Source organism: Pelodiscus sinensis, chromosome 4, assembly GCF_052426305.1.
Source record: "Pelodiscus sinensis isolate ZL-2025 chromosome 4, ASM5242630v1, whole genome shotgun sequence".
NCBI classification, from domain to species: domain Eukaryota; kingdom Metazoa; phylum Chordata; order Testudines; family Trionychidae; genus Pelodiscus; species Pelodiscus sinensis.
The window spans coordinates 126,259,128-126,284,141 of NC_143055.1; the positions used below are offsets into that span (position 1 = coordinate 126,259,128).

Here is a 25,014-nt window from a genome sequence, read left to right on the forward strand (position 1 = left end):
TTTTGTGGCCAGCTCTGAAAGAATTCTAACTGGGGGGGGGGGGGGGGCTGTTAGTTTGTTGTGTTTTCTGTTTTGCCAGAGGCAAAGAGATCTGTTTATTCTAGTACCCACTATTACTAAAAAGTGACACTAAAGTTGCAGCTGCAAGGATTCTAACCTAAATGTAGGAGGATTTTTTTGTGATAGAAGACGATTATATTTCATAAAAGATCCTGACTATATTTTGTCTATTATTATTCTACTGGTAAAAACAATTCTGTTTATTGACATCAGGCCTAACCATCCACATAGTATATGTGTAGACTCCCTGGGTAATGAGGATTAGAAAGGTGCTGTATTATATATGTCTTCTGCAAATGTGTTCATTCAATTAGTTAATTTAGGTAGCCCCATGCTTCACTGAGCATTAATTATATGTAATTGTGTATGGCTGGTACACTGTAGATAAGAAGTGCAATTTGAAGTTTTGAATTTTATTTTGGCTTTAGTGTTTGAAATTAATGAGCATGGGCATGCATAACACATCTTTGTTGTTCTGCTTTAACCTGGCCAGTGCTAATCAAGTCAAAATAAGTGTACAAGATAAGTGATTGGGGTCTTCTGTCAAATGTAAAATATGTGGAGCATGTAGTACAAAAGTAGCCTGTATGGTAATTTTGCCTCACCTTTTATTGTAAACAATATTATCTGCTGCCAAACCCTTTAATAGAAACACATAGTAGCTAATTTAGCAACATCCATTCTTCATGTTCAATAAAACCATTGTAGGTTAATTGACAAAAGAAAAGACAATTGTGTATTAAAATTAAACACAGTTTTACTTTATTGTGGCAGCACCATCTCTTGTGGTATGTATAGTGTATGCATGTATGCAAAAATCTTGTTAGTCTCATTCTTAAAAATAAAGACAACTACGTAGTGTGGTTATATTTATGCTGTATGAAATGAAATATTTGGAAAAAGGCCTCAGACTCATTCAGAACAAGGATGGAAGAAAAGCCAAGCTTTTAATGGAAATAATGTTTTGTATGAGTATTGGTTATTTGGTAAAATATCTGAATGTAGCACATGGCTTTGTAATTACTGATAGGCAACTAAAATGTTAGTTCAATTAATATGAGAGTTTGGATCTACTAATACAAGCCAATCTATTAAGGCTTAATTGGTGGTCAGTTTAAACTCTACTATTTTTTGCACATATACAACACAGCTAGACCTATGTGTATTACAAAATTATTTTATATGCATAATTAATTACTAGAAAAAACATAAATGAATAATTATTTAAAATTATAAGGTATACCACTCTACAATACCAGGAAAAAATACTTTCAAAAGTTCAAGTAGCTCTTAACATTGTTTATTGCCACATTACCATATTTAAGATGAAATAAAACATGTTTCAGTGTGAAGTGTATATTAATCAATTAAATAAATAAATTGCATAAATCATATGAGTTAAAACATTTGCAGAACTATGTTCCATTTGGAGAGACAACAAGTCAAATGCTCAGTTGGAGTAAATCAGTGTAGCTCCATTGAAGTCCATGGGAACAAGGTTGATTTATTCCAGCTTAGGATCTGACCCAAAGAACTTAATTCTGCTTTTAGTTACACCCGTGCACCCCATTTGGCCCACTGGTTGGATGCCAACAACAACTTACGCATTCTCAGAATAGGACTGATTCCTGTAGCATGTGACCAGCCTTTCAATCCACATCCCATCATTTTGTTACAAGAGGCAGATGCACTCACAGGAACCATTTACCTTTGGAATTGGAGTCTCAGGAGAGGGTTTTACTTGCTGAGTAGAATGATGACAGAATTTGATAATAGGGCATGACATTGATGGCTGTTATCTGATACACCTATGGAATGGCTCTTGCCTCTCTTGGTTTCCCCTGAAAAGCAGCTCCCTCCCTGTGGACCTATAATAGCAGGAATGCCACAGGGTCATGACAGAGGTATTTTAAACACAGACTTCGAAATGATAGTTTGATGGACAGAATAAGACTTATTCTTCCAGCTGTTCAAGAAAGAGTAGGAGGGGGGGGGACTGGAATCAGGGTCAACAAATGTAGCATTCCCCTCCATAAACTTGAAACACATCCGCAGTCTTAAATAAAATAAAATCCTTCCAAAACCAAAAAAATCATGACATAAATTACAATGCACAGTTTTTCTTAAAGCGTTGAGTTCTAAGAGGAGGGGAATCAAACTTTTAAAAAAAGGCAGACTTGGATATACAAGTTTGAGGTACAGTAAGAAGTAAAAAGAGCAGCAAAAAGAGGAAATGCAGAGGAAAAATGGTTATAAATTATATGTTGACGCTGAACAAATGTCTCATATGAAAATGATTGTAAAAAGTGTCATTAGTTAAAACAGTGAAAGTAAGAAAATATGTTCAATGTCGAGGTACCTTTTTGTTGCTTCCGACAACCCAAAATAAAAAGTCATAAAATATTGTATTGACACAAAAGTGTATTCTTTGGAAAGCAAAAATGTAACGGATCCATCATACTTGTCTCAAAATGTACAGTATAATCTCAATGCTTTGGAGAGTAGGAAAATGAGAATACATTTAAGGCAAAAAACAAAAGCCTTTATGTTCATTTGAACTGAACCATTGCTTTCCTCCCTGGGGCTAGATGAAGAATTCCATTTCAGTTAACACTCTTGACCATCAAAAAGCAATTTGGCTGGGGTCAAATTGAAACAAATGAGTATCTCCCTGTTTGACCTCCTAATGCGGCTAAGTGCAGTAGAGGCTCTGTCTTCCATTGTAAGCCAAGGGCTCTCACACACGCAGCAGCAGCTCCTGAGAAAAGTGTTCCTCTGTCGCAATCAGTTTAACAGCTATCCAAAGCGAAACTTCAGTCTGTATTTAACAGTGTTGGGGTTCTTCCGAGGCACAGACAATGAAACCTTTGGTTTTGCTGGGGTGGAGGCAGGTGACTTTTTCTTTTCGGGGACAGTGACGGTGAAAGACAGTTCTGGCTGCTCAGCCTGTTTGAACCTTGGAAGGAAATGGGTGGAGATGTGCTGGGGTTTCACCCGGGGACTACAGCCTCTTTTGGCTTTGCCCCTCTTGTTCAAAGCTACGTACCATTCTCTCCCAGTCTTTTCAGTCCTGTAAACTGCCGAGGCATATGTGTTATAGCTGTTTTCTTGAAACCTCTCCCTGAACTTGCAGTCTTCTGTGAATTTGGCCTAAGAAAGCAGACAAATAAAAATCTGTTGAAAGGTTTTTGTTTGACCAAGCAACAAGATCTGTTAAGACAAGAGAGCCAACACTGTCAATAATGGGTGCCTATAAATTAGACTCCTGAATTCTTATACAGGTTGAACTTCTCTAGTCCGGCACCCTCCGGATCTGACCGATGCCGAACCAGAGAATTTGCCCAGTCATGGGACGTCAATATTATCTAGCAGCATCACCAACACTTCCTCTGCTTACAAGGCTCTTAAAAGACATTTGGGGTAAATTAGAGCTAAATAACAGCACAGAACACTGAGAGCCAGGACTGGTGGCTGTGAACAAACTTTGTGGGATCACAGGAAACTTGGCTACACCCATAAGTGGACATCCCACTAACAAATCATGCTGAACCACAGATGTTGCCGGACCAGAGAGTGCTGGACCAGAGAGGTTCAACCTGCATAGTGCCACTTTTACATAATTCAAACGTGAATTGTGCCGAACAACTTTGCTCAGCACTTAGACGCTCAGCACTTTTGAAAATCAGGCCACTTATCTGTCTAAACAGAGTCTTAGAAGATAACTTGAAGCATTTAAAAATCTTGGCAGAAGGTATCTATCATGTGCCTCAGGAGTAACCTTTCCCTTCTGCTTCTTCACTGTCTTTCACCTAAAGGAAAAACATCTGATTTCTAGTGGCTCCTTCAAGGAATATTAGGGTTTGCTCTTTATTGTGTCTAATTTCCTGCCCTCACAAGAATTGCTTTCTGACTCCATCTCCACTTAATAATCTAGAAGGACATTCTGCATGCAGATTTTTATTGCTTCACTGCACAGAGTCTTGATCGCATTGTCGTGTTAACTTTGGATTGTTTTGTTTTCTCTTGATAACCTTTAAAAATGCCTTTCGGTTAGAGAGCATTTTTCCTTACAGGGTAGTTGTATTTGTTACGCACCAATTCCCAGCGGAAAAACATGGAGTTTAGGGATCGGGCCCCAGACTGGCAGAGTAAATCTGAACAGCCCCTTGAGAAACTAACTCTGTACAATCTGACATTTAAGATCCACCAACTGCTCAGAATCCACATACACACTCAATTCCTGTGGCACGTTGCACTGTGGCAGGATTGGGGCTGCTTCTGTGAGGTGCCAAATGCCATATCAGCTATAGCTTTCAAAAAGGTAATCATCATCCGTAACAAGAAAATGATGTACAAAAAGTATTACACTTTGGTGGAAATTTATTGTGGGGTACAGTTCTAATACTGCTCCCCTGAATATTCAGGGCCTTGGCTCAAAACCTATGTTGTTAATGTAAAGGCAGGTTTTCACACAACATTAGAACTGGAAGGGAGGTGAGAGGTCATTGCGTCCAGTCACCTGCCCTCCAGACAACTACCATCTCTGACAGATTTGCCCCAGACCCCTAAATAGCTCCCTCAAGGATTGAGCTCACAATCTGGGGTTTAGCAGGCCAATACTCAAACCACTGATCTATGCCTCCCCTCAACATTTGTTTCCTTCTAGTAAATAAACCCATAGGTGCTTAATCTTTTGCCAACGGCACTAAAGAACAAATCCTCAAAAGCATGCAGGTGCCTCACTTCCATTGAAATCCATTAGTTAGGCACCTAAAAGCCCATGGCTTCCATTGACTACAGTGGGCATTAGATCTGACCCCTAAACACATTGCAGGATTGACAGTTGTCCCCACAGATAATAAAATGAGTCTTTGCCCATGAAAGTGTAGGCCCAAATAAATCTTGTTAGTCTTTAAGGTACCACTGGACTCCTCATTATTTTTGCTTGCGCTGAGCCCCTGCAACAATTTATGCATCTCCTTAGTTTTACACCCAGGGAACAGTCCCATATGGTACATATCGCCAAGGTGTAAAAGTTAAGCATTCTTTTCCGAATAAGGGCCTTATAGCGCTGGGTAGAGAGTTTCAAACCAGATGGGAGGATTCAGTCACCAACTCACTTTAAGTTGAGTGGCTAAATCCTCTAGTAACCTTTGAAAATATCAGCCCTAGTCTCAACAATTTTTCATGAGAACACTGAAACAAGTCCTCTCTTGTGTGAGTTAGCAGAATGCAGGAACACGGCCAATCAATTCATCTGCCATAAAAAGTGGGAAGTAGACATTTTGCCATGGTTGGACATCGGGGCAGCTGTGAAATTTAATCTGTGCAAATCTTCATCTAGATGAAATCACAGGATATCATTGAGTGGAGGTTTTTTTTTCCCTAATGGGAGAGCTGGAGACTGAGATGTACATATAAACACAAAAAGACAGAAGAGGGCCCTAAAAAATGTACAGGTGTATGTCTGAAAATGATGATTTATTCACATTCTTAAGCAGCAGCCCTAAAGGAATTTGCCACTTCCGGAATCAAACGATGAGACTGTTAATTGGTGTCCTGAGATCATCTAAAACGGTTTTCTAAGTGCATCAAAGTCTGATTTCAAAGTAAATTCTTCAGATCTATTCATTCTAAAAGGCATGCTGAGCTTTTTAACTTAAAAGTCTGATGCAGAGGAAAACAAAAAGAAACAATTTTTTATAACCAATCAGAAAATGGCCAGATTTGCTTGATACCGCATTATGAAATCCATATTTTGTTTGAAGGAGTTGGATTCCAGAACTCAAATGGGAATGTCCTTGACCTGTATTGTGTCTTTTTCATAACATCTTCACTTTCATTGCCATTAGTTCTCCGCTTGAAAGAAGAATTATTTTAATTATGCACTTTTTGTTACTCAACATGGTGTGTCATACATAAATATACCTATCTCATAGAGCTGGAAGGGACCTTGGGAGGTCATCAAGTCTAGTTTGCAAATTAACGTGCTTCTTCCAAAAATAAAGACTTGAGTTAAATTCCTCACCACTGTCTGAAACACGGAATCCAGGAAGCCTTACTTACATGAGTAACCTGTGAAGGACACAGTACAGAGATAGGAAAAGAGACAAACACCCTAAGAAGGGTTGTGCCCAGAAGGTCTCTTTGGGGAGGATGTTGTCTTTGCAGGGATCTCTCCTAGCCCATAGAGTTATGGGGTCAGGGAACTTCAGGAGATTAGAAGGACAGAAGGCCACGTGTGGGTAAATCCTAGAAGATACCAGTGGTAAATCCAAGCACACCTCAGTGCATACTGGGGCCACACCAATCACTTCTGTTCTTGATATACCCCTTGATAGGGATTTCTGGCTGCATCCCCCAGCGAGGGAAGCCAGCAGCATGAATCCATTCCAAAGCGGCTGGAAGCCACTACGGAGACATGAGACCGTCACACTGCTGGTTCCTAGGAGGAGACAAACTGAGCTCACTTGAGAGGCCTGGGTTATCTATTATCATAGTAAGATCGGTCAGCTCGGAGGGGTGTCTCTGGGGAAGAAATTTCTTCAAGGATCCTTTCCAAGGACTTCTTCACTTTGCATACTAAGAAGGCGGAATATGCCTTGCATCCCACCGAAAAGGAGATCCAAGGGGCCCATGCACACTGCTGGGAAGCCAGGGATCCATGCAGGAGGTCAGAGACCTCCAAGACTGCTGCCCACAGCTGTCACTAGGACTTCCGGGGGTGGGAGTGTAGAAAAGATAACACTGTCTGGGGCTGTCATATTCTCCAGGGTTTCTCCACAGGGTCAGAGTAGGGGGCAATATTCTCCTATGCCCGGCATTGCCTTAAGCCCACCCCCAGTCTCCATATGCCCAGCCTACCCACTTTCCATCCTCAGCCTCCGTAGCCATGAATCGTCCTCCCCAGGGCTGAGAAAAGGTGGGCAGAGCCACCTGAGTAATACTGGCCCTTCTTCCTTTCTGGGGTCAAATCCAAGTTGAAACGGTCTAGAACAAACCAAACACTGACTGAAATCACTCTACTGCAGGCAAAGTCATCCTTAGGACTTATGGGGCCCTGCGCAGTCCTATTAAACTGATGCCCCTATGTCCAATGGCAGCCATCGGGTGGATGGTTTTTAGCGATGTGATTTTATAATCTTCAGCAACACACCAATGAAGTGGTTTTAATACAAATTTTAAACTAAGGTCCTGTAGACCACAGCAGGGCAAAATATGATCCACAGGCCGGATGCGGCCTGCAGAGCCGGCAGATCCAGCCTGCGAGAGCCTCAGTGGCTCACTGCCTGCTCTGCCCTCGCTTGGCACTCAGTAAAGCCAACTGCAGGGACATGTGCGATGCTGAGAGCCGGGGGGGCAGGGAGGGTAGAGGACAGAGGCTTCCCTCACTGCTCCCGCCCCTTGTAGCTCCCATTGGCTGATTTCCAGCCAATAGCAGCTGCCTGTTTGCAGGACGGGCAGCATGTGAAGTGCCCCTCTGCCCTCATCCCCCGGGGCTCACAGTGTTCGCAGCAGCAAATGTGGCCCCGGTAGCAGCTGTGAGCACATACAGGGGCACGGAAGGCAGGGATCCTGGTTAAGGAACTTGCTGGGTTATTAGCTGTTCAGGTAAGGCCTCCCAGACAGAGCCTGCCTCTGGCACCCCAGCCTCTCACACACCCAACCCTCTGCCCCCCTCCTGCCCCCATGTAACCCAAAGCTTCTGGACTCCCACTCCAGCCCCCATACACCTTCCTAGAGACTGCATCCCACCCCCTACACCCCTCCTCAGGTTACAACCCCCTCCCAGACTTTGCACCCCAATCCACCTTCCCTGGTCCCAGCCCAAATTCCTACGCCCCCTCCAGCACTCCTGCCCCAGGTTACTATACTCTCCTAAACCTTGCATTCTCCTACACCCCTCCCCTAGGCCAGAATCCTCTCCTGCACCTCCCAGACCCTGCACCCCAATCCCCTGTCCCAGCTCACAACTCAAACCCCTGCACTTCTACCCCAACTCATACTCCCCTCCCAGACCCTGCACCCGCTCCTGCACCTCAGTTTGCTGCCCAAGGTCACAATCCCCTCCTTCATCCAGACTTCCTCCCAAATCCCCAACCCCAGTCCCTTACCCCAAGTTCTCTTCTGCACCCAACCTCCATCGCAGACCCCTGCACCTTCTCCATTAATATAATGGAAGAGTGCAGCCCTTGGCCATTTACCAAATTCTTGGAGAGGTTCCCCACCAAATATAATTGCCCACCTCTGCTGTAGACTCACACAGTAAATTCAGAAACTGACGGTTAATACCTGGGATTGGCAGATGCCTGTTCAATAGATTCATTACCACTTAAAGGCTCTTTCACGGGTTCAGTGTTCTGCTAGTAGCTCCCACAGGCTTTTCCACTGTTAAATTAACTAGAGGTTAGGATCTCAAACTTTTCGGCATCACGCCCCCTTTTTGATTTTTGAAAAACCCTCCCAAAAAATAGCAGCAAAATTTGTTGAGCAATAAATAAATAAATAAATAAATAAAGGAACTAACCGGGGCAGCAAAAACTTGAGTGGGAGAGGGGGACTGGGTCGCTTCGTGCTCCCCCTGGAATTTCTTCATGCCCCCCCAGTTTGGGAACCCATGATGCTAGACCAACTCCAGAGGAAGCAGAGCCACAGTACAGGGCTAGGAAGAGGTGGATGGACATTAAGACCTAGTGGTGCCTCAAATTGTTGGGTTCCCTATGTAACTGTGTATTCTGCATATGGGTAAAGATGGTTCTGACTGTAGGACTAAGTCCTTTCTTTCCAATGCTTTTAATGAGTAATATTAATAAAGCAGTATTTTATTTATTGCTCTCAGAGTGTTTGGGTACTCAGAGATATTTTCCTGGGTTGTATTATCACCTTGTTATTTTTTTTTCTGGACATAAGCTTAATTCTGGCCTTCTAACATGGCCCAAGTTTTGTTGCATGTTATTCTTTACTAGAAGATGAGAACAGGGCTGGAGACATACATTACTGGGATTCGAACGCCATCCTAAATTGAGTGATGGACACCGAGGCTACGTCTACACTTTTGCGGAAGAGTTCTTGTGCAAAAAATCTTCCATAAGAGCGCATCCACACTGGCATGTGCTTTTGCACAATGGATGTGCTTTCGCGCAAGAGCATCCATGGCAGTGTAGACGCAAGAAAGCTCTGATGGCCATTTTAACCACAGGGGCTTCTTGCACAAGAAATTCATGTTGCCTGTCTACACTGCCCTCTTCTGGAAGAGCTCTAGCAGAAGAGGGCTTATTCCTTGAGGGGAGAGGAATAACTCTGCTGAAAGAAGCCCTATTTTACAACGCTGTACTGTAAATTTACATGTGCAAGAATGCGCATGCACTGTAGACAGCAGGCAAGTTTTTGCACAAGAATGGCTGTTCTTGTGCAAGAAGCTGCCAGTGTAGACAAAGCCCTAGACTAGAGAATATGAAAGGTGGCTGCATTCACTACACCCGACACATGTTCTCACAGTCAGAGCCTCCCCCCCCCCCCCCCGCCCTTATCTACTATAAGTCAGGCCATACAGGTTAGGACAAAATTATTAAAAGTATTGATGCAATCTTGTCTGAGGGCACTGGAGCAGGTCTCTTCTTTCCTGCCAGGATCTGAATCAACAAAAAGAACAAGCCCTTTGTGTTTTAGGATGTATGGTCCGCTGCCTTTGAGATCAATGAGGAAAGGACCCTTAGAACCTGATGTTAAAATATGGAGGCCTCTGCCAGAATTTAAAACGTAATGTGTTGATGTGAATATTTGGCGAGTGCTTCTTACTTCCTAACAAACACACACTGGCACAGTGGTGTGCAAATTAAGCGAACATGGGTTTGTTAACTGGGATGTTTAATAAATATATTAGACTGTGTGTCAGCAAGGCTGAAAGATCATATGCTCACGTGCCACACAAGAGCTTAAGAAGTTACCCTGCCCTGCCGATGGTGTACAGTGTAAGGGGCATACTGCATAGGTAGGAGTTTTGTCCTTTGTCAGAATAGTTAATCCGAATAATTAAATCTGTTCTTTGGAAACTGTTTAGTTGAAAATAAAAGATCTCGGGGGCCTGGGGTCTTTTCAAATCTCATCTGGCGTTCCTTTGTAATCTCTTCGGGAATCCCATGGGAACTGGGATTCCCAGATAACACCTGGCCAACTTTTTAGACAAAAATAAAGAAAACCCTAATGCCCTTGTCAGAAGAATTCGTGTTGTTCAGGGTTGTGAGTAAACAATTGTTGCTGCGTATATAACAGCTCTCACACTGAGTTATAGAATACAGTCACTTCACCAAGGGCATATAGCTCTGATTTCAAAACTTTTGAAATACATATGGAATAAAAGGTTCTATCTATCCTCGCGCACTCCCAGTTAATCTATCTCTGTCTGGTGCTTATGATTCCCCCATTCCCCACAGTGCTTTATCTGAATGTCTCCTGAGAGATGATGATGGGGGCTCACTGAAAGATGAGAATTCTTTTCTGTGGGAAGTCTCAGACAAATGTCATGTGCAATTTTTCACTATCTCTTCGGATTTTTTTTTTTTGATGTCACAGTTAAAAACAGATTCCATTCTAATCAAATGGCATCACAACATTTTTTTCTTTGAAAATGAATGAATCATTTAACTTTCCCAGTTTTATTTTGCTTTGTTTCAATTTCCCCTCCTTTCTCTTTCCCTCTGGAAAATGTCCCATTGATTTCAGTAGGGGCAGCATAATGCCAATGTTATTTGCTTTGGAAAGTCCCCCTCTATAGCTATGTTTACAGTGCACATCCATTTCAAAATGAGCTATTTTGGAATAGTTATTCTGAAATAGCTTATTTTGAAATAGCAACAGTGGAGCAATCTACGCACGCCTTATTTTGAAATTGCTATTTCAGAATAGGCATTATTCCTCGTAGAATGAGGTTTACAGATTTCGGAATAAGCTGTCTGTTATTTCAAAATAATGTAATGACTGCATAGACGCTCACATTCTTATTTCGAAATAACGCTGGTTATCTCGAAATAACGGTGCACTGTAGACGCACCCTATGTGTCCAACATGGCAAGAACATACAAACACATACTAAAATATTCCCAACCTGATGATCTTTTCTCTGGTAAAAACCACACTGTCTGATACAGCATTTGAATTGTTTGCCAGCTGCCAATGTGACATCATATGTCCATAGAGAGATTCAAAGTGGAGTCCACATACTTGATCAGATTTCGGAAATCTGAATGAGAGAATGGTCTTGACATGGAAAAGCCATTGGGTGGACTACGATTCAGTGATGCAGTGAGCTGAAATACCAAGGAGGCAGGAGGACTATGTCAGGTGTCTTATTTTTTTGGTCGTTCTGTAAAGAGCTCTGCTGCTGACATTTTGTCCATCTAACAAGCCCAAGCTTCTGTCTATCTAGGTACTTATATGGCCTTTATCACAAGGGCAGATCCTTGGTGGAGGACTGAACTAAGCACCTTCCAAGTATTAACAAATGTGTACACTCCCAATGCCACTCTGAGCTAGGGGATTATTCTTCTTCCCATTTTATAGCTGAAGAAACCAAGACACAAAGAATTTAAGTGACCTGCCCAGATTCACACAAGACATGTGCGGTTGAGACAGAACTGAATCCAAGCCTCCAGCATCCCTATCCATTACCATAAGCACAAAACCTCCCATTTTCTCCTGTGTGTCTCAAACATGGGCTGGGATACAGTCTCTTTGTCCTCTTTCGAGAGGCTAACAAGGGGGCCAACTACTGCCCATTGTGTTGGCTTTTCCGTTTTCTAACATACAGTCATGCTTGCCTCTGAAGAACTGGTCTGTGACCATCAGAAAGACTTTTCAATGGAGATGACTTTTAGGTCACTCCTTAATATGTCAGGTTTCTCTGATCTGTTACCTCAGCTGAAGTTTAGATTCCAAGGTGTTTCCATAAATAAATTTATGGGAGAACAATGAGGATCTTGCCAACAAAGAATAACAGACACATTGCTGAGAAGGGCTTTACCCAAGTAGTTTTTCTTATAACTTTAAAGAAGGTCAAAAAAAGGAAACCCCAATTTTCTGAAAAAATGTTGAAGTGGGTTTTTTGGTTTTGGTTTTTGATTTTGTAGGCTTGCAAGTCACTGATTTTTTCTTTTTATTTATGATAAATTCTTTTTCATTATCCCCCCCCCCACCCTTTTTTCAAAAATTGAAATATAAAAAATAAAACATTTTATATTTTCAAAACGAGAAGTTTTCAAATGTGAAAAAGGCAACATTTAATGAATAAACTTTCCATCTAAAAAAATCACAACCAACTCTATTCAATTCTAATGTATATATCGTTCTGTCACAGACTGTTGGCATGTGTTCAGAAATTGTTCCATAGCAAATTCAAATAGAAATCTAGGAACAAATCCTGAAGGAAATTAAATTTTAAAATGAAATTCAATAGGAGATTTGCCTGAGGGAGGACGGATGCATTTAGGCCATAATTATTAATTTAGAACAATTCTTAACAAAGGAAAATTACCTTAAACCTACTAGAAAAATATTTCTGCATTTATGCTAATACCAAACCCTCTTTTTTTGAGATCAAGACCAAACCAAAGCTCAGCCATTTGAACATCTAACTGAGGGCTTAAAAATTACAAAAAATAAAAACCCATCTGTGCATGGAACTGATAATTGCTAGTTTTAATATTATTTCTGAATCCAGTTTCTGTAAAAATGAAGCACTTTATAATTTAATTAGGTTGCCATCTAAAGAAAGAGGGCTAATTTAAAGCACTAAGCTCAGATAAGAGAAAACAGGTCCCAGAGAATGGTTTAGAAGGACCCCAAATAATTGTAGGAATTACTTTTATCTACAGTTCGCTCAAAGTCATCAGAATGACTTTTATATCAAAGAGCTTCAGTGAGTGACAGGCGCAGGATTCGCTTTGTACTGTTTAAAACTCATTAGGCCATGAAATAACTTTATCCTGCCAAGACAGGAAAGAACAACAGATGCTGTTTTTGCATTATCTGCATTATTTAGTCCAGCAATCTTTAGACATTTGGGTCAAGTTTCTACAAATTTGTTGCTTTCATCTGACTGAGGAATCATGTGTCCTAACCTTTCAGTCTGACCTGTCTAATTGGTGTCCATTTGTAACACTGCAGGGTTTTTCTGGTGACAATTCACCATATGCTGACATGGGTTTAATATAATTTCTGCTAATGCCAGGACATAAATCAAAATTTAAAACAGAATAATGAAAGTATTGGATGCCACTAGGAAGAACAGATTCTTAAGCATAAAATAATCTGTGGTTACTTTCCTGTCCTGAAATGTATACAAAAGTGTTATTTTCACATCCTCTTAACACTGAAGCTGCAGTTAAGAAAAACGATTATACTAATTGTAGGTGCCTTTATCTTTCTTTTATGAAGACTCTTACTTTTATAAAGCACCAAAGTTTTATTTAAAGCTAAAGGTCATCCCCCTTATAGAGAGGAATGGTTCTATTTGGCATATTTTTCCTAGGGGACGATAAATTGTCCTATTGCATAATGATTAAATAAAAGGAAAGAATAATTGTGCTTATCCCTGGTGGGTGCTAGGCAGCCTATACTCACAATATATTAATAATAATAATAATAATAATAATAAAAACAAAAACAAAAAAAAACAGGGCTTGATTTGTGCCTTAGATGGGATATTTTCCTAAGAATTATTTGGAGCAAGTTCTCTGGCATATATTATACAGAAGGTCAAACTAGAAGATCACAGCAATCTCTTCTGTCTTAGAAATCTATTAATTCTATTTTTGGGTGAAGTGTATGGGGTAAAATTTGAAGACTCCTTTCAATCCACTGTGAATCTCCCACTGATCGTGATGGGAGATGTGTAAATACAATATTTTCTCCACGTAAAAAACTACACTTGTAATCATTATTGCTCTTTATGATTTGTTTGATACCTTATCCTACGAGAGTGTGTCTAGACCATACCTCTCTGCCGACAGCGAGATGTAGATTAGACACTTTGAAAGTGCAAATGAAGCCGGGATTTAAATATCCCGTGCTTCATTTGCATAACATGGTCACCGCTTTTTTTCTAAATTGAATTTTTTCGAAAAAAAGGGCAGTCTAGACGCGGATCTGTCGAAAAATAAACCTTTTTTCAAAAGATCCTGTAAATCTCATTTTTTGAGGAATACAGGATCTTTTGAAAAAGGGTTTATTTTTCAACAGATCCACGTCTAGACTGCCTTTTTTCCCCAAAAAAGCTCAGTTTTGAAAAAAGTGGCGGCCATGTTTATGCAAATGAAGCACGGGATATTTAAATCCCAGCTTCATTTGCACTTTTGAAGTGCTTGATTTGCATCCCTCTGTCGACAGAGGGATGCAGTCGAGACGTAGCCCTAGTCATTATCATTCAAAGGAAAAATCAGCTCCCTTTAAAATCAGTACTATCTCTACTCTAAGGGCATGTCTACACTACACGGAAGATTAACACTGCCATGGTCAATCTTCCGGGGTTCGATTTAGCAAGTGTAGTATAGACTCACTAGATCAAACTCAAAGGGTATCCACACCAAAATCGGTACTCCTGCTTCTCACAAGTAGTAAGGGAAACCTACAGGAACATTTGCTCCCGTCAGCCTCACACTATGTGTGCAGTGTGGAAATGTGATGTAAGATATGTCGACTCCAGCTATGTAATTTATGTAGCTGGAGTTGCGTATCTTACTTTGATTTTCCCATGTAATGTGGAACAGGCCTAAGTATCTCTTTCTCCTCTGTATGCTTGTCTTCCTCTTCCCTGACTTTCTGTTTCTCTTCCTTTCTTTCCTCTGTTTGCTTCCCAGCACTACTCCCATTTCCTCACTCTTCACTTGTAGGTTACATTCCCAGCCCCATTCCAGTTGCTAAAATAAGTGATGAACTGCTTAGCCTGGCATTAGGTTTCAGAGTTAACAAACCTCCGTGACATTAATGGGAGGTGGAGGAGGGTTCAGACATCTAAATGTTTCAGGCTGTCTTCAGATTCTGTTACACTATCTTGTTACATTTGGGAGATTTTCTTCGCAATCTTGAGTGCTAGAAACTTGCTTTTTGTTAAAATAAAAACTTAAACTCTTCAGATTCTGGTTCTACTATGTGGATTAAATACAGAGCATGGGTTTTTTGTATGATATCTCTGTGTGAAAGAAATGTTCTTTTTCAGGACTTACCCGTTAAGATTCATACATTTTAGGAAGAGTTATTTTTATATTAGCACAGTAAATGCTATGATTTCTCTATAGGAAAACAAACATACCCTTATCCTTGATAATAGCAACAGTAAGAAGGAAAGAATATCCTTGATTTTGTAAAAAGTTATAGGTATATGAAAAAATATATTGGAACCAATATTTATAACTGGTATGTAGACAAACAAAAAGGGAAATGTATTTGTAAATGAAATTAAATAGTAACATTTACCTCTGATTTAAAAAATAGAAATAATGCTTCCACTTTGGGTCAGAGCCTATAGTTTGTTGAAATCTCAAGACTTACTTTACAGGGGCATGATCCTGTAAGGTGCTGAGCGCCCTCAACTCTTTTGGGCTTCACCTGAAGTCGATGGCAATTGAAGTGACCACACAGCACATTGCAAAAGGGCACTGAGCAGAGACATGCTTTTGCTCTCACTGAAACCAGTATGAGTTTTGCCATTACATTGAGTGGGACAAGAGGGGCTGCTTCACATTTATCTGGCTGTACGAGGAATTTGGGAAGGTGGTAGAAGCGCTATGCACAGTTGTGTGCTGCATTCTGTAGCAATCACCAGCCCCCAAATCAGAGGCTAATAATAAGGGAATTAGTGCATTCTGGACCCAGTTAAAGAAAGCATGTAAGCATGTGTGTTAGTCAAAGGGTGTGCTTATAGTCAATACTATACTCCAGGTTAAAATACAGGTACCTTAGTGACTTAGCTTTTCTGTTTAGGGATACCTTCTTGAACTGGGGCATAGTAAAAACTTAAAAAACAACAAATAGTCTTGTGGCACCTTGTTAGTCTCTAAGGGTACGTCTAGACTACAGGCTTTTGTTGACAGAGGCTTTGTCAACAGATACTGTCAACAAAGCCTCTGTCGACAAAGAGCATCGAGACTACCGCCAGTTCTGTTGACAAAGCCAGCCGCTTTTTCGACAGAGAGTCTAGACACGCTCTTTTGAAAAAGCACAGTGTGGATGCAATAGCGCCTTTTGTCGACAGAACTCTGACGACAAAAGGCGTTATTCCTCGTAGAATGAGGTTTACCGCCATCAATAAAACTGCCGTGTTCTGTCGACTTTCTGTCGATAGAACTCGGCAGTAGTGTAGACGCAGGTCGATACACACCCTGCAGGACTATTTGTTGTTTTTTAAGTTTTTCCAGTTACAGATTAACACGGCTACCCCTCTGAAACTCGCGGACATAGTACTTTATCTTTTTTCTTTCCCCTTTTTTCTCTCTAAGCAATATTACATGTTATTACAACTAGGAAGGCTCCATTCGATCATATGCCACCAGAGCAAACTGAGTCCAAGTTGCTGCATCTTAATTTCCATCTGGTTCAATAAACTCAGGATCAGACCCCCAATTCTGTGTCTCCTCATCTTTTTCTTAGGGAAACAGATAAAACTTTGTGTAAAAATACATTTCCTTTCTCTAATGAGAAGACATTATTGAACAAAGAGCCTGCTGTTTTGAAGAGAGAGATCTAATTGCAGAATGAAATGCCTTTCTTTGGTAAAATGTAAGACCTTCTAGTTTTTGATATCTACCTGTCACCAATTATTTGCCTTTTTACCTCCTGCCGCTCCATCCTGCAGCACTCCTCATTGAAGTCATGGCGACTGAAGGCACTCAGCCTTGTCTGTAGGACAGGAGTGGGCAATAATTTTTGATTGGAGGGACATACCAAGAATTTGGTAAATGGTTGAGAGCCGCACTCTTTCATGATATCAATGGAGGAAGTGCAGGGTCTGGGATGGAGGTTGGGTGCAGAAGGGAGCTTGAGGTAAGGCATTCAAGTGCAAGAGGGAGAGTGGGGTCTGGCAGGGAGTTTGGGTGAAGGAGGCAGTTGTGACCAAGGCCAGAGGAATGGGGTGCAGGGGTTTGGTTTGTGACCTAAGGAAGGAATGGATTGTGATCTGGGACAGGGGATTGGGCTGCCGGTTCTGGGAGGGGGTATGGGCGCAGGAGGGGGCAGAGGGTTTGGATATGTTGAGTGGGGGAACAGAGAGTTGGGGAATGGAGGGGCTGGCGTGCCAAAGGCAGGCTCTGGGCAGGAGACTTACCAGCCAGCAACCCAACCAGTCTGCCTGCCTGCCAAGCTAACTGCTTGCAGAGCTTAACATGTTTCTCAGCCTGCCTGCCTCGTGCCTGCACAGGCTGCAGGGCCATATGCTTGTGTAAATAACTGAGCTGGAGGGAAAGGAGCCGTGGTGCTTCATCTGCTGCCTATTATTCACACCGGCAGCTCTCATTGGCCAGTTTCTGACCAGAAACTGGCCAATAGGGTTGTGCTGGGGGTGGGGGTAGTGCCTGAAGCCTCCCCCCTCCCTTTGGGGATCACAGTTTTGAAAGAGAAATGGCCCAGCAGCCGCTTTGATGAGTGCTCTGTGGGGCTGCAGGGGAGCCTGTCTGGGGCTGCCCACTGCCTCCGTGGGCTGGATCCAGTAGCATGGCAGGCTGGATCCCAGCCTGTGGGCCGTATTTTGCCCAGGCCCGCTGTAGGTCTTGAGCACCTTTGCAGGATGGAGCCCCAGGAAAACCACTTTCACTACAATGTCCATTTGAAGTTGCCACAATGCCTTTAATCAACAACATTTTGTGGTAATTCAGTTTTTACTTACACTTGAATGGAGTTTTCCTTTTTTTGACATCGCTAAAAATTTGTTGCTGAAAACTCCTCGTATTCCTACAATCCCCTGAGACACAGCAAATATTTCCAAAATACCTAGGATGACAGAAATCCCAAAGTAAATCACAATACTTTTCATATCACAGTGACAAAATGAAATTGTCATTTCCTTTTAAAAACCCCCGATCTTCCGTGGTGTATGCAATAATTTCCCTTTGGATTGCTGACTGCTTTGCTTATTGGAAAGGTGCATTTATGGTTGTTTTAAAAACTTAAGACATCTTTCAGATGACTGACACGTGATCTTTAGAAATGCGGAGAATGACTTTTGTTGGGCTGTGATCCCGCAAAAATGTATGAATTTATGTAATCATTAACATTTTAGTAGACCACCGATATAACTGGGATTTTTCATGTATATATTGTTAAGTACATGCATAAGTCTTTGTAGGATCAGGGATAAATGCCCCTAAAATAATCTATTTCTCTATTAAACTTAACAGACCTCTTTTCCTATAAACACACCAAAAAAATCCACTATGTTCCATTCAAAGTAGGCTACAACACAAACCAGCCAATGCCAAGAATTTCAACCATCTGGCTCATTGACACTGTGCCACTGCCACTGCAGCAATAATTTTTATATTGTTGGGAGACCTCTTGGTAAAATAGTTCACAATCGTTCGGGAATGTCTACATGACAGGACTAAAGTCTAATTAAGCTTTGCAACTTCTGCTATGTCAATTGTGTAGCTTAAGTCAAAATAGATTATTTTGGCTTTGGGTACTGCATACACAGCAGGAAGTCCAAGAAAGAGCATTCTTACTCTGACTTCCCTTACTCCCTTCCCGTGAAATGAGGGCTACATGAATTGGAGTAAGAAGTCCTCCAGCTTGACATTATTTTGACATTATGTCAAAATAACTGGTTGTAGTGTAGACACAGACTATGTTATTTCAGAATAATGTGAATTAGTCCAAAATAACACTGCTATGTAGAGGTACTCCCTCTGCTTTTCAGTGATACCCCTTATTTCAGACCCACATTTACCTCCAGGTCACACAAATTTACTCTCTCCCTTTTATTGTTATAAAAGATTTGCACCAGAAATTCAAGAGTAGAGATCAGCTGGATTTTGGATGAGACTTTCTGATTCAAATGAAATTTTGCTTCTTCAGATCTGGAGAAGCATACACTAGTTTAAAATCTTTTGGGGCAGGGTTCATTTTGCTGCATAACATGTGTCATGAATAGGAGCTGCTAAAGAGAGTTTGACTTACCTGAAGAGTGAGGAAAGGATTAAACAGCTCTGGAAATACACCTGAGGGAAGGGTCTTTGGGCATTCAGCCAATGAAATGCAGATAGGAATTTCAAACTGAGAGAGGATTCCTCCCCCCCTTTCTTTTTTTGTTTTGAGATCAGAGCAGTTTTTTCCCCAGATAACAAGGGAGTCAGGCTCACCCAGAAATGGACTCCTTGAAATGTGTAAGTAGGGAACATAAGAACAGCCATTCTGGGTCAGACCAATGGTCTATCAAGCCCAGGATCCTGTCTGCTGACAGATGTCCCAGAGACAGGGGACACAACAGGTAATCCTCACGTGATTCCTCCCCTGTCACACACCTTGGGAAAAACAGAGGCTAGGGATACCATTCCTACCTATCCTGGCTAATAGCCTTTGATGGACCTAACCTCCATGAATCTATCTAGCAAAGTTTAGATAGTCCATCAGGTTTTATTGTTTTCCTTGTTTGAGGGTTTGGAAATCATGTCTGAGCTGGATAATTGTTTTTCTCTTTTGTAACTAAGGATTGGAACCCAGGCATTTCCCCTGAATCTATTTCACTCCATGGCTTTTAACACCCAATCATTTACTATGCTTGCAACAGTAGTTTTGTTTTGATAATAAGTATTTTCCTTTTTGTTTTGATTAACCGGTATTGGTTGATTGTTGTGTCCTTAAGCCTTTGTGCCCAAGTAACTGGGGAGGAGCAGAGCCCCATTGTTCTCTGAAGATTCCCTGTTTGTTTTCCCAATTCCAAGCAAAATAGAGGTTGGTGACAAGGGGGAGAGCTATGTCTTAGGGAGGGGTTTCCCAAGTGATCTCTTCCCTGGAAAAGGGTTTATTTTATATTTTTTTTAAACTTTACTTGGGTGGTGGCAGCAACCAGTCGTCTTCCTTTTCAGTCTCAGGGAAACTGAGATTGGTCAAGTTTGTCCCTGGGGAGTTGGTCCTGCCTTGAGGGCGGGGGGCTGGACTCGATGACCTCTTGAGGTCCCTTCCAGTCCTATGATTCTATGATTCTATGAGTTACAGAGACATGTTCTTATAGAGTTTATTCTGCTAGCTGGCCCCCATATCTACGCTTGAAGTGCCAGGTGGGGAAATTGAGCCATGACAGCATGTATTTACAAAGTGTGTCCATTCGAGACACACTATTTGACTATAACTTTAATTTTAATATATGCAAAATGTGGGCAGATTAAATGTGGCTAAGGGAAAGAGAAATGAAAGTAAAGCTTTTTCCACATTTTATCCATAATGACATCATGCCCCCTTACTTAGTGCCATCTTGAACTGTGGAAATAGAGTTACAAGCAAATATTATTTATGCTAAATGAAAAAATTCCATCATGTCTTCTTAGGCTTCCAAGGGTCAGATTTTAATACCCTTACTCACACTGAGTAGAATCCTACTCAGAAAGTATTCCCACTGATTTCAACATAGGCACAAGAAATAGAGATGTAGGGTTTTGCATGCCTGCACTTGGAAGCCAGCCCCACTGCCATCTCCTCCAGCCAAAGGTCCCAGGCTCTGGGCAGCCCCTGCAGGGTTCTACTGGCCTCTTGGGGTCCTGCTGCCTGCTGGCCCCATGGGCTTTGCCAGCCCCCTGAGATCCTGCCAGCCTCGTGGGCTCCATTGGCCCTTGGGGGGGTCTCACCACCCATTGGTCCCATACGCTCTGTTAGCCTTTAGAATCCCGCTGTCAGCTAGCCCTGCTACAGACTCAGCAGCCCGCCAGTCCCGCCTGCTACTGCTGGCCCTGGGCTCTGCATCTGCCCCCGGCTGTGACTCCAGCCTGGAGCAGTAAGGATTGCCAACTCTCCCAGACTGGACAGACCAGACCCAAGAGAATTGGTGACCCGATCTCAACAGGTCTAATGGGTGGATGCAGCTCAGCACTCCCACCCCAAAAATAGTCCCAGTGCCAGTGGGGCCTTTTCATGGAATAATACACTGTTTAGTTTGACTAAAGGTGGCAAAATCTGGTTTATGGGAATAAAAAGTATTGTTCCTTTTTCCCAATTCCATGGAATTACTCTGTTTTCACCATGGTGTTGGGATTCCTCCAATGCACATCACCATATTTTGGCTTTTGAACACTGAGTGTGTCAAGGGCTTGATTCTTTTTCTACTGAAATCTCATTGAAGCCCGAGAGATTTACAGACCACTGTTCTGTTCATCTAATACATAACACTGGGGCTATGTCTACACTGGCAGTTTCTTGTGCAAGAACTGTTTTGTGGAAGAGTTCTTGCACAAAAAGTCTTCCACAAGAGCACGTCTACACTGGCATGTGCTTTTCTGCAAGAGAGCATCTATGGCAGTGTGGATGCTCTCTTGCGCAAGAAAGCTCTGATGGCCATTTTAGCCATAGGGGTTTCTTGCGCAAGCAATTCATGTTGCCTTTCTACACTGCCCTCTTGCGCAAGAAGGCTTATTCCTTGTGGGGAGAGAAATAACTCTTCCAGAAGAAGCCCTGTTTTCCGACGCTGTACTGTAAATTTACTTGCCCAAGAACGCATGTGCAATGTAGACACCCGACAAGTTTTTGCGCAAGAACAGCTGTTCTTGAGCAAGAAGCCGCCAGTGTAGACATAGCCTGGATGTCTCTGGGGCAGTTTTGGACAGGCAGACAAGTGTAAAGTTGCTGGCCAGTTCAGATGTGTTTGTACCAAGAAATGGATCTGCTTTGCAAAGCTTCAGGGTATCACTGATCTAACAACTTCACCAGGACTGGCTGGCCCTGACCTTCAGACTCCCAGTAGGTTCATGAACTTTTAGAACCACTTCTTGGAGTGGAAGGCTCAGACCTTAGGGCATGACACACTACTTTTAACTCAAGCCAGGTGTAGCTATACTGCAGTCAGGCGATGTGGCTGTAGCACATGGTTACATACCCAAGATAGCTCCAGTAAACCTAGCTTGAGTAACAGTAGTGGCAAGGCTGTAGTGGCACCCACTCTCCAAGGACCCTAAGGTCACATTTGAGCAGGTAAACCTGAGCTGGAGTAGTTTCACTGCTCCTGTTACTCGAGCTAGTTTTGATCTATCTAAATCAAAGCTAGTGTAGGGATATATAGATGTGCTGCAAGCACACATCCTGGTTGCAGTACAGACACACATATCCTGAGTTTGGCTTGAAGGATTGGCTTGAAACATGATTTATGTCCACATGGCTGGTAGCCATGGCAACTAGAACAGTGTCCATCTTAGCCTGGCCTGTCTGGCATCCTGTAACCAGGCAGCCACACTCCTTGCTCGTTTGGGACAAGATGTCCCTGACTGTGCCTGTGTAACTGATTCTCTTACCTCCTACCAGTGATAGGGTATCCCAAAGTGCACCACTCAACGTTGATGCCATTTGTGTGTGTCACCCAGATATACAATCCCCTGCTAAGTAATTAGGACACTGCGGCCTATTTTTTCCCCAGAAAGCAGTGATCTGAACATGGTTATCACCAAATGAAATTAATGGGTAGCAGGTTTAAAACTAATAAAAGAAAGTTCTTCTTCACACAGCATGTAGTCAACCTGTGGAACTCCTTGCCAGAGGAGGCTGTGAAGGCTAGGACTATAATAGAGTTTAAAGAGAAGCTAGATAATTTCATGGAGGTTAGGTCCATAAAAGGCTATTAGCCAGGGGATAAAATGGTGTCCTTGGCCTCTTTTTGTCAGAGGCTGGAGATAGATGGCAGGAGACAAATTGCTTGATCATTGTCCTCGGTCCACCCTCTCTGGGGCACCTGGTGCTGGCCGCTGTCGGCAGACAGGATACTGGGCTAGAAGGACCTTTGGTCTGACTCAGTACGGCCGTTCTTATGTTCGGCAGGATAGGATGTCACACGAAGAAAATTAATAACTCTAAAGCAGTGACTAAACTCACTCCTTCCTACGGTCAGCTCACAGTTCTTACCATTTTTAATGTGCTACGAGGGGGAATAGGCTGTGAATTCTCCACCCCACACAGGGATTTTCCTGTAGAAGATAGAGATCCCTGCTATGTCCATAGAAGGCCCTGTGTTTTACCAGTGTTTTACCTGTTGTGTGCTAATTAATCAAAGTTTAATTGTACTGTTGATTGTTTAATTGAACTGTTTAATTGTCAATTCTAGTTTATTCCTGACATTAAAACAACAAGAATTTGACACCTTCAGGTCTCTCTGTGTAAATGCATAAATTATGAGCGGAAGACTCACAATTTGGATCCAACTGTTGAATACTTCAATCCTTGAGGATGTTCAGATCTGGGGGTTTGATTGTGGCTCATCTGTTAAGTATATACCCCAAACCTTAAGCAGCCTTTCCCCCTACAACCTCCTTTCGCAGAGATGGAATTATGTATAAACACCTTTGCAAACCAGGACTGGAGGAAATGGTATTAAAGATCTAAAACAGGAATCCTCGGATGGTAGCTCTAGAGCACCAGGGGGTTGTTCAGAGTCTAGCCCATGGAGACACCTCGCCAACTCTCACTGAAGTCAATGGCAGATTTAAATGGGGTTTGGAATGGCCCTCTGGAGCCCCTATCAAAGTTGCAAGACTGACCTTAGCCAGAATTAGCAGCGTGCTTACTACAGAGTGCTCCCAGCGCTGCTTGACGCATGTTGAGACAGTGTATTGCATGCTGAGTAATGAATGGGATCATTCATTGTCCCACTGAGCATCTGGAGAGTGGGGAACTATAGATGTTATATGGAATGGCCTCCCAGAGAGCTACAAAGTAGCCATGATGTGTGCTTCTTTGCTTTCCCGGAATATGTGATGGCATTGTGTGGGGATGATGTAATGCCACAGACCCACCAAAGAAAGGTCATGATGCCCTCCCAGGAGTTTGTGGCTTTCTAGGCCTCCTTACCCTACGTGCTTTGCAAAGCGACTGCTGTTCCAGAATGCCAAAAGCAAATATATTGACCTCAGCAAATTTGGAGTGGGAGGAGGGATTGTTGGTGCCCTGGATTTGTTTGCTCAGCTCCAAATGAAAAAAAAAAGGGGGGTGGCTTTAAAATAATTATTAAGGTACAACAATTTTGGTGTGTTGGTTGTTTTTTGTTATTTTAATTAGAGTGGACATGGTTCATTCCCGCTGGCTCACGAGATGGCTATTTCCTTCCTTCTGTGCTAGGTGTGGCCAGTTCATTTGGAGATTGTGGCAAAGTGACCTCCAAAGCAAGGAGATGGAATCAGGCAGGGGAAAAGATCGGTTTTAGAGCCAGTTTTGTTCAACATCTTTATTAAAGACCTGGATGAGGGGATGGATTGCACCCTCAGCAAGTTTGCAGATGACACTAAGGTAGGGGGAGAGGTAGATACGCTGGAGGGCAGGGATAGGGTCCAGAGTGACCTAGACAGATTAGAGGATTTGGCCAAAAGAAATCTGATGAGGTTCAACAAGGATGAGTGCAGAGTCCTGCACTTGGGACGGAAGAATCCCAAGCATTGTTACAGGCTGGGGACCAACTGGCTAAGTAGCAGTTCAGCAGAAAAAGACCTGGGGGTTACAGTGGATGAGAAGCTGGATATGAGTCAACAGGGTGCGCTGGTGGCCAAGAAGGCTAATATTAGGGTACATTAGGAGGAGCATTGCCAGTAGATCTAGAGAAGCAATTATTCCCCTTTATTCTGGACTGGTGAGGCCACATATGGAGTATTGTGTCCAGTTCTGGGGTCCCCACTACAGAAAGGATGTGGACACATTGGAGGGTCCAGTGGAGGGCAACCAAAATGATTAGGGGGCTGGAGCACATGACCTATGAGGAGAGGCTGAGGGATTTGGGTTTGTTTACTC

At 42.4% G+C, this 25,014-nt stretch overlaps 1 protein-coding gene across 3 annotated transcripts in view; it reads right to left on the reverse strand.

Moving 5' to 3' along the window:
- Window positions 1-814: 814 nt before the first annotated feature.
- The window catches only part of FGF5 (fibroblast growth factor 5), a 38,459-nt gene continuing 14,259 nt past the window's right edge, over window positions 815-25,014 (reverse strand). For 2 of the 3 annotated variants that reach the window (XM_075929150.2, XM_075929151.2), the window contains exons 2-3: window positions 17,933-18,036; window positions 816-3,210 (exon numbers count right to left, since the gene is read on the reverse strand). In XM_075929150.2, coding sequence (XP_075785265.1) covers window positions 2,857-3,210; window positions 17,933-17,962 — 384 coding nt within the window. In that variant the 5' untranslated portion in view covers window positions 17,963-18,036 and the 3' untranslated portion in view covers window positions 816-2,856. Of the gene's footprint in view, window positions 3,211-17,932; window positions 18,037-25,014 lie in introns of all 3 variants that reach the window. The other variant, XM_006110918.5, reaches the window with a different exon arrangement.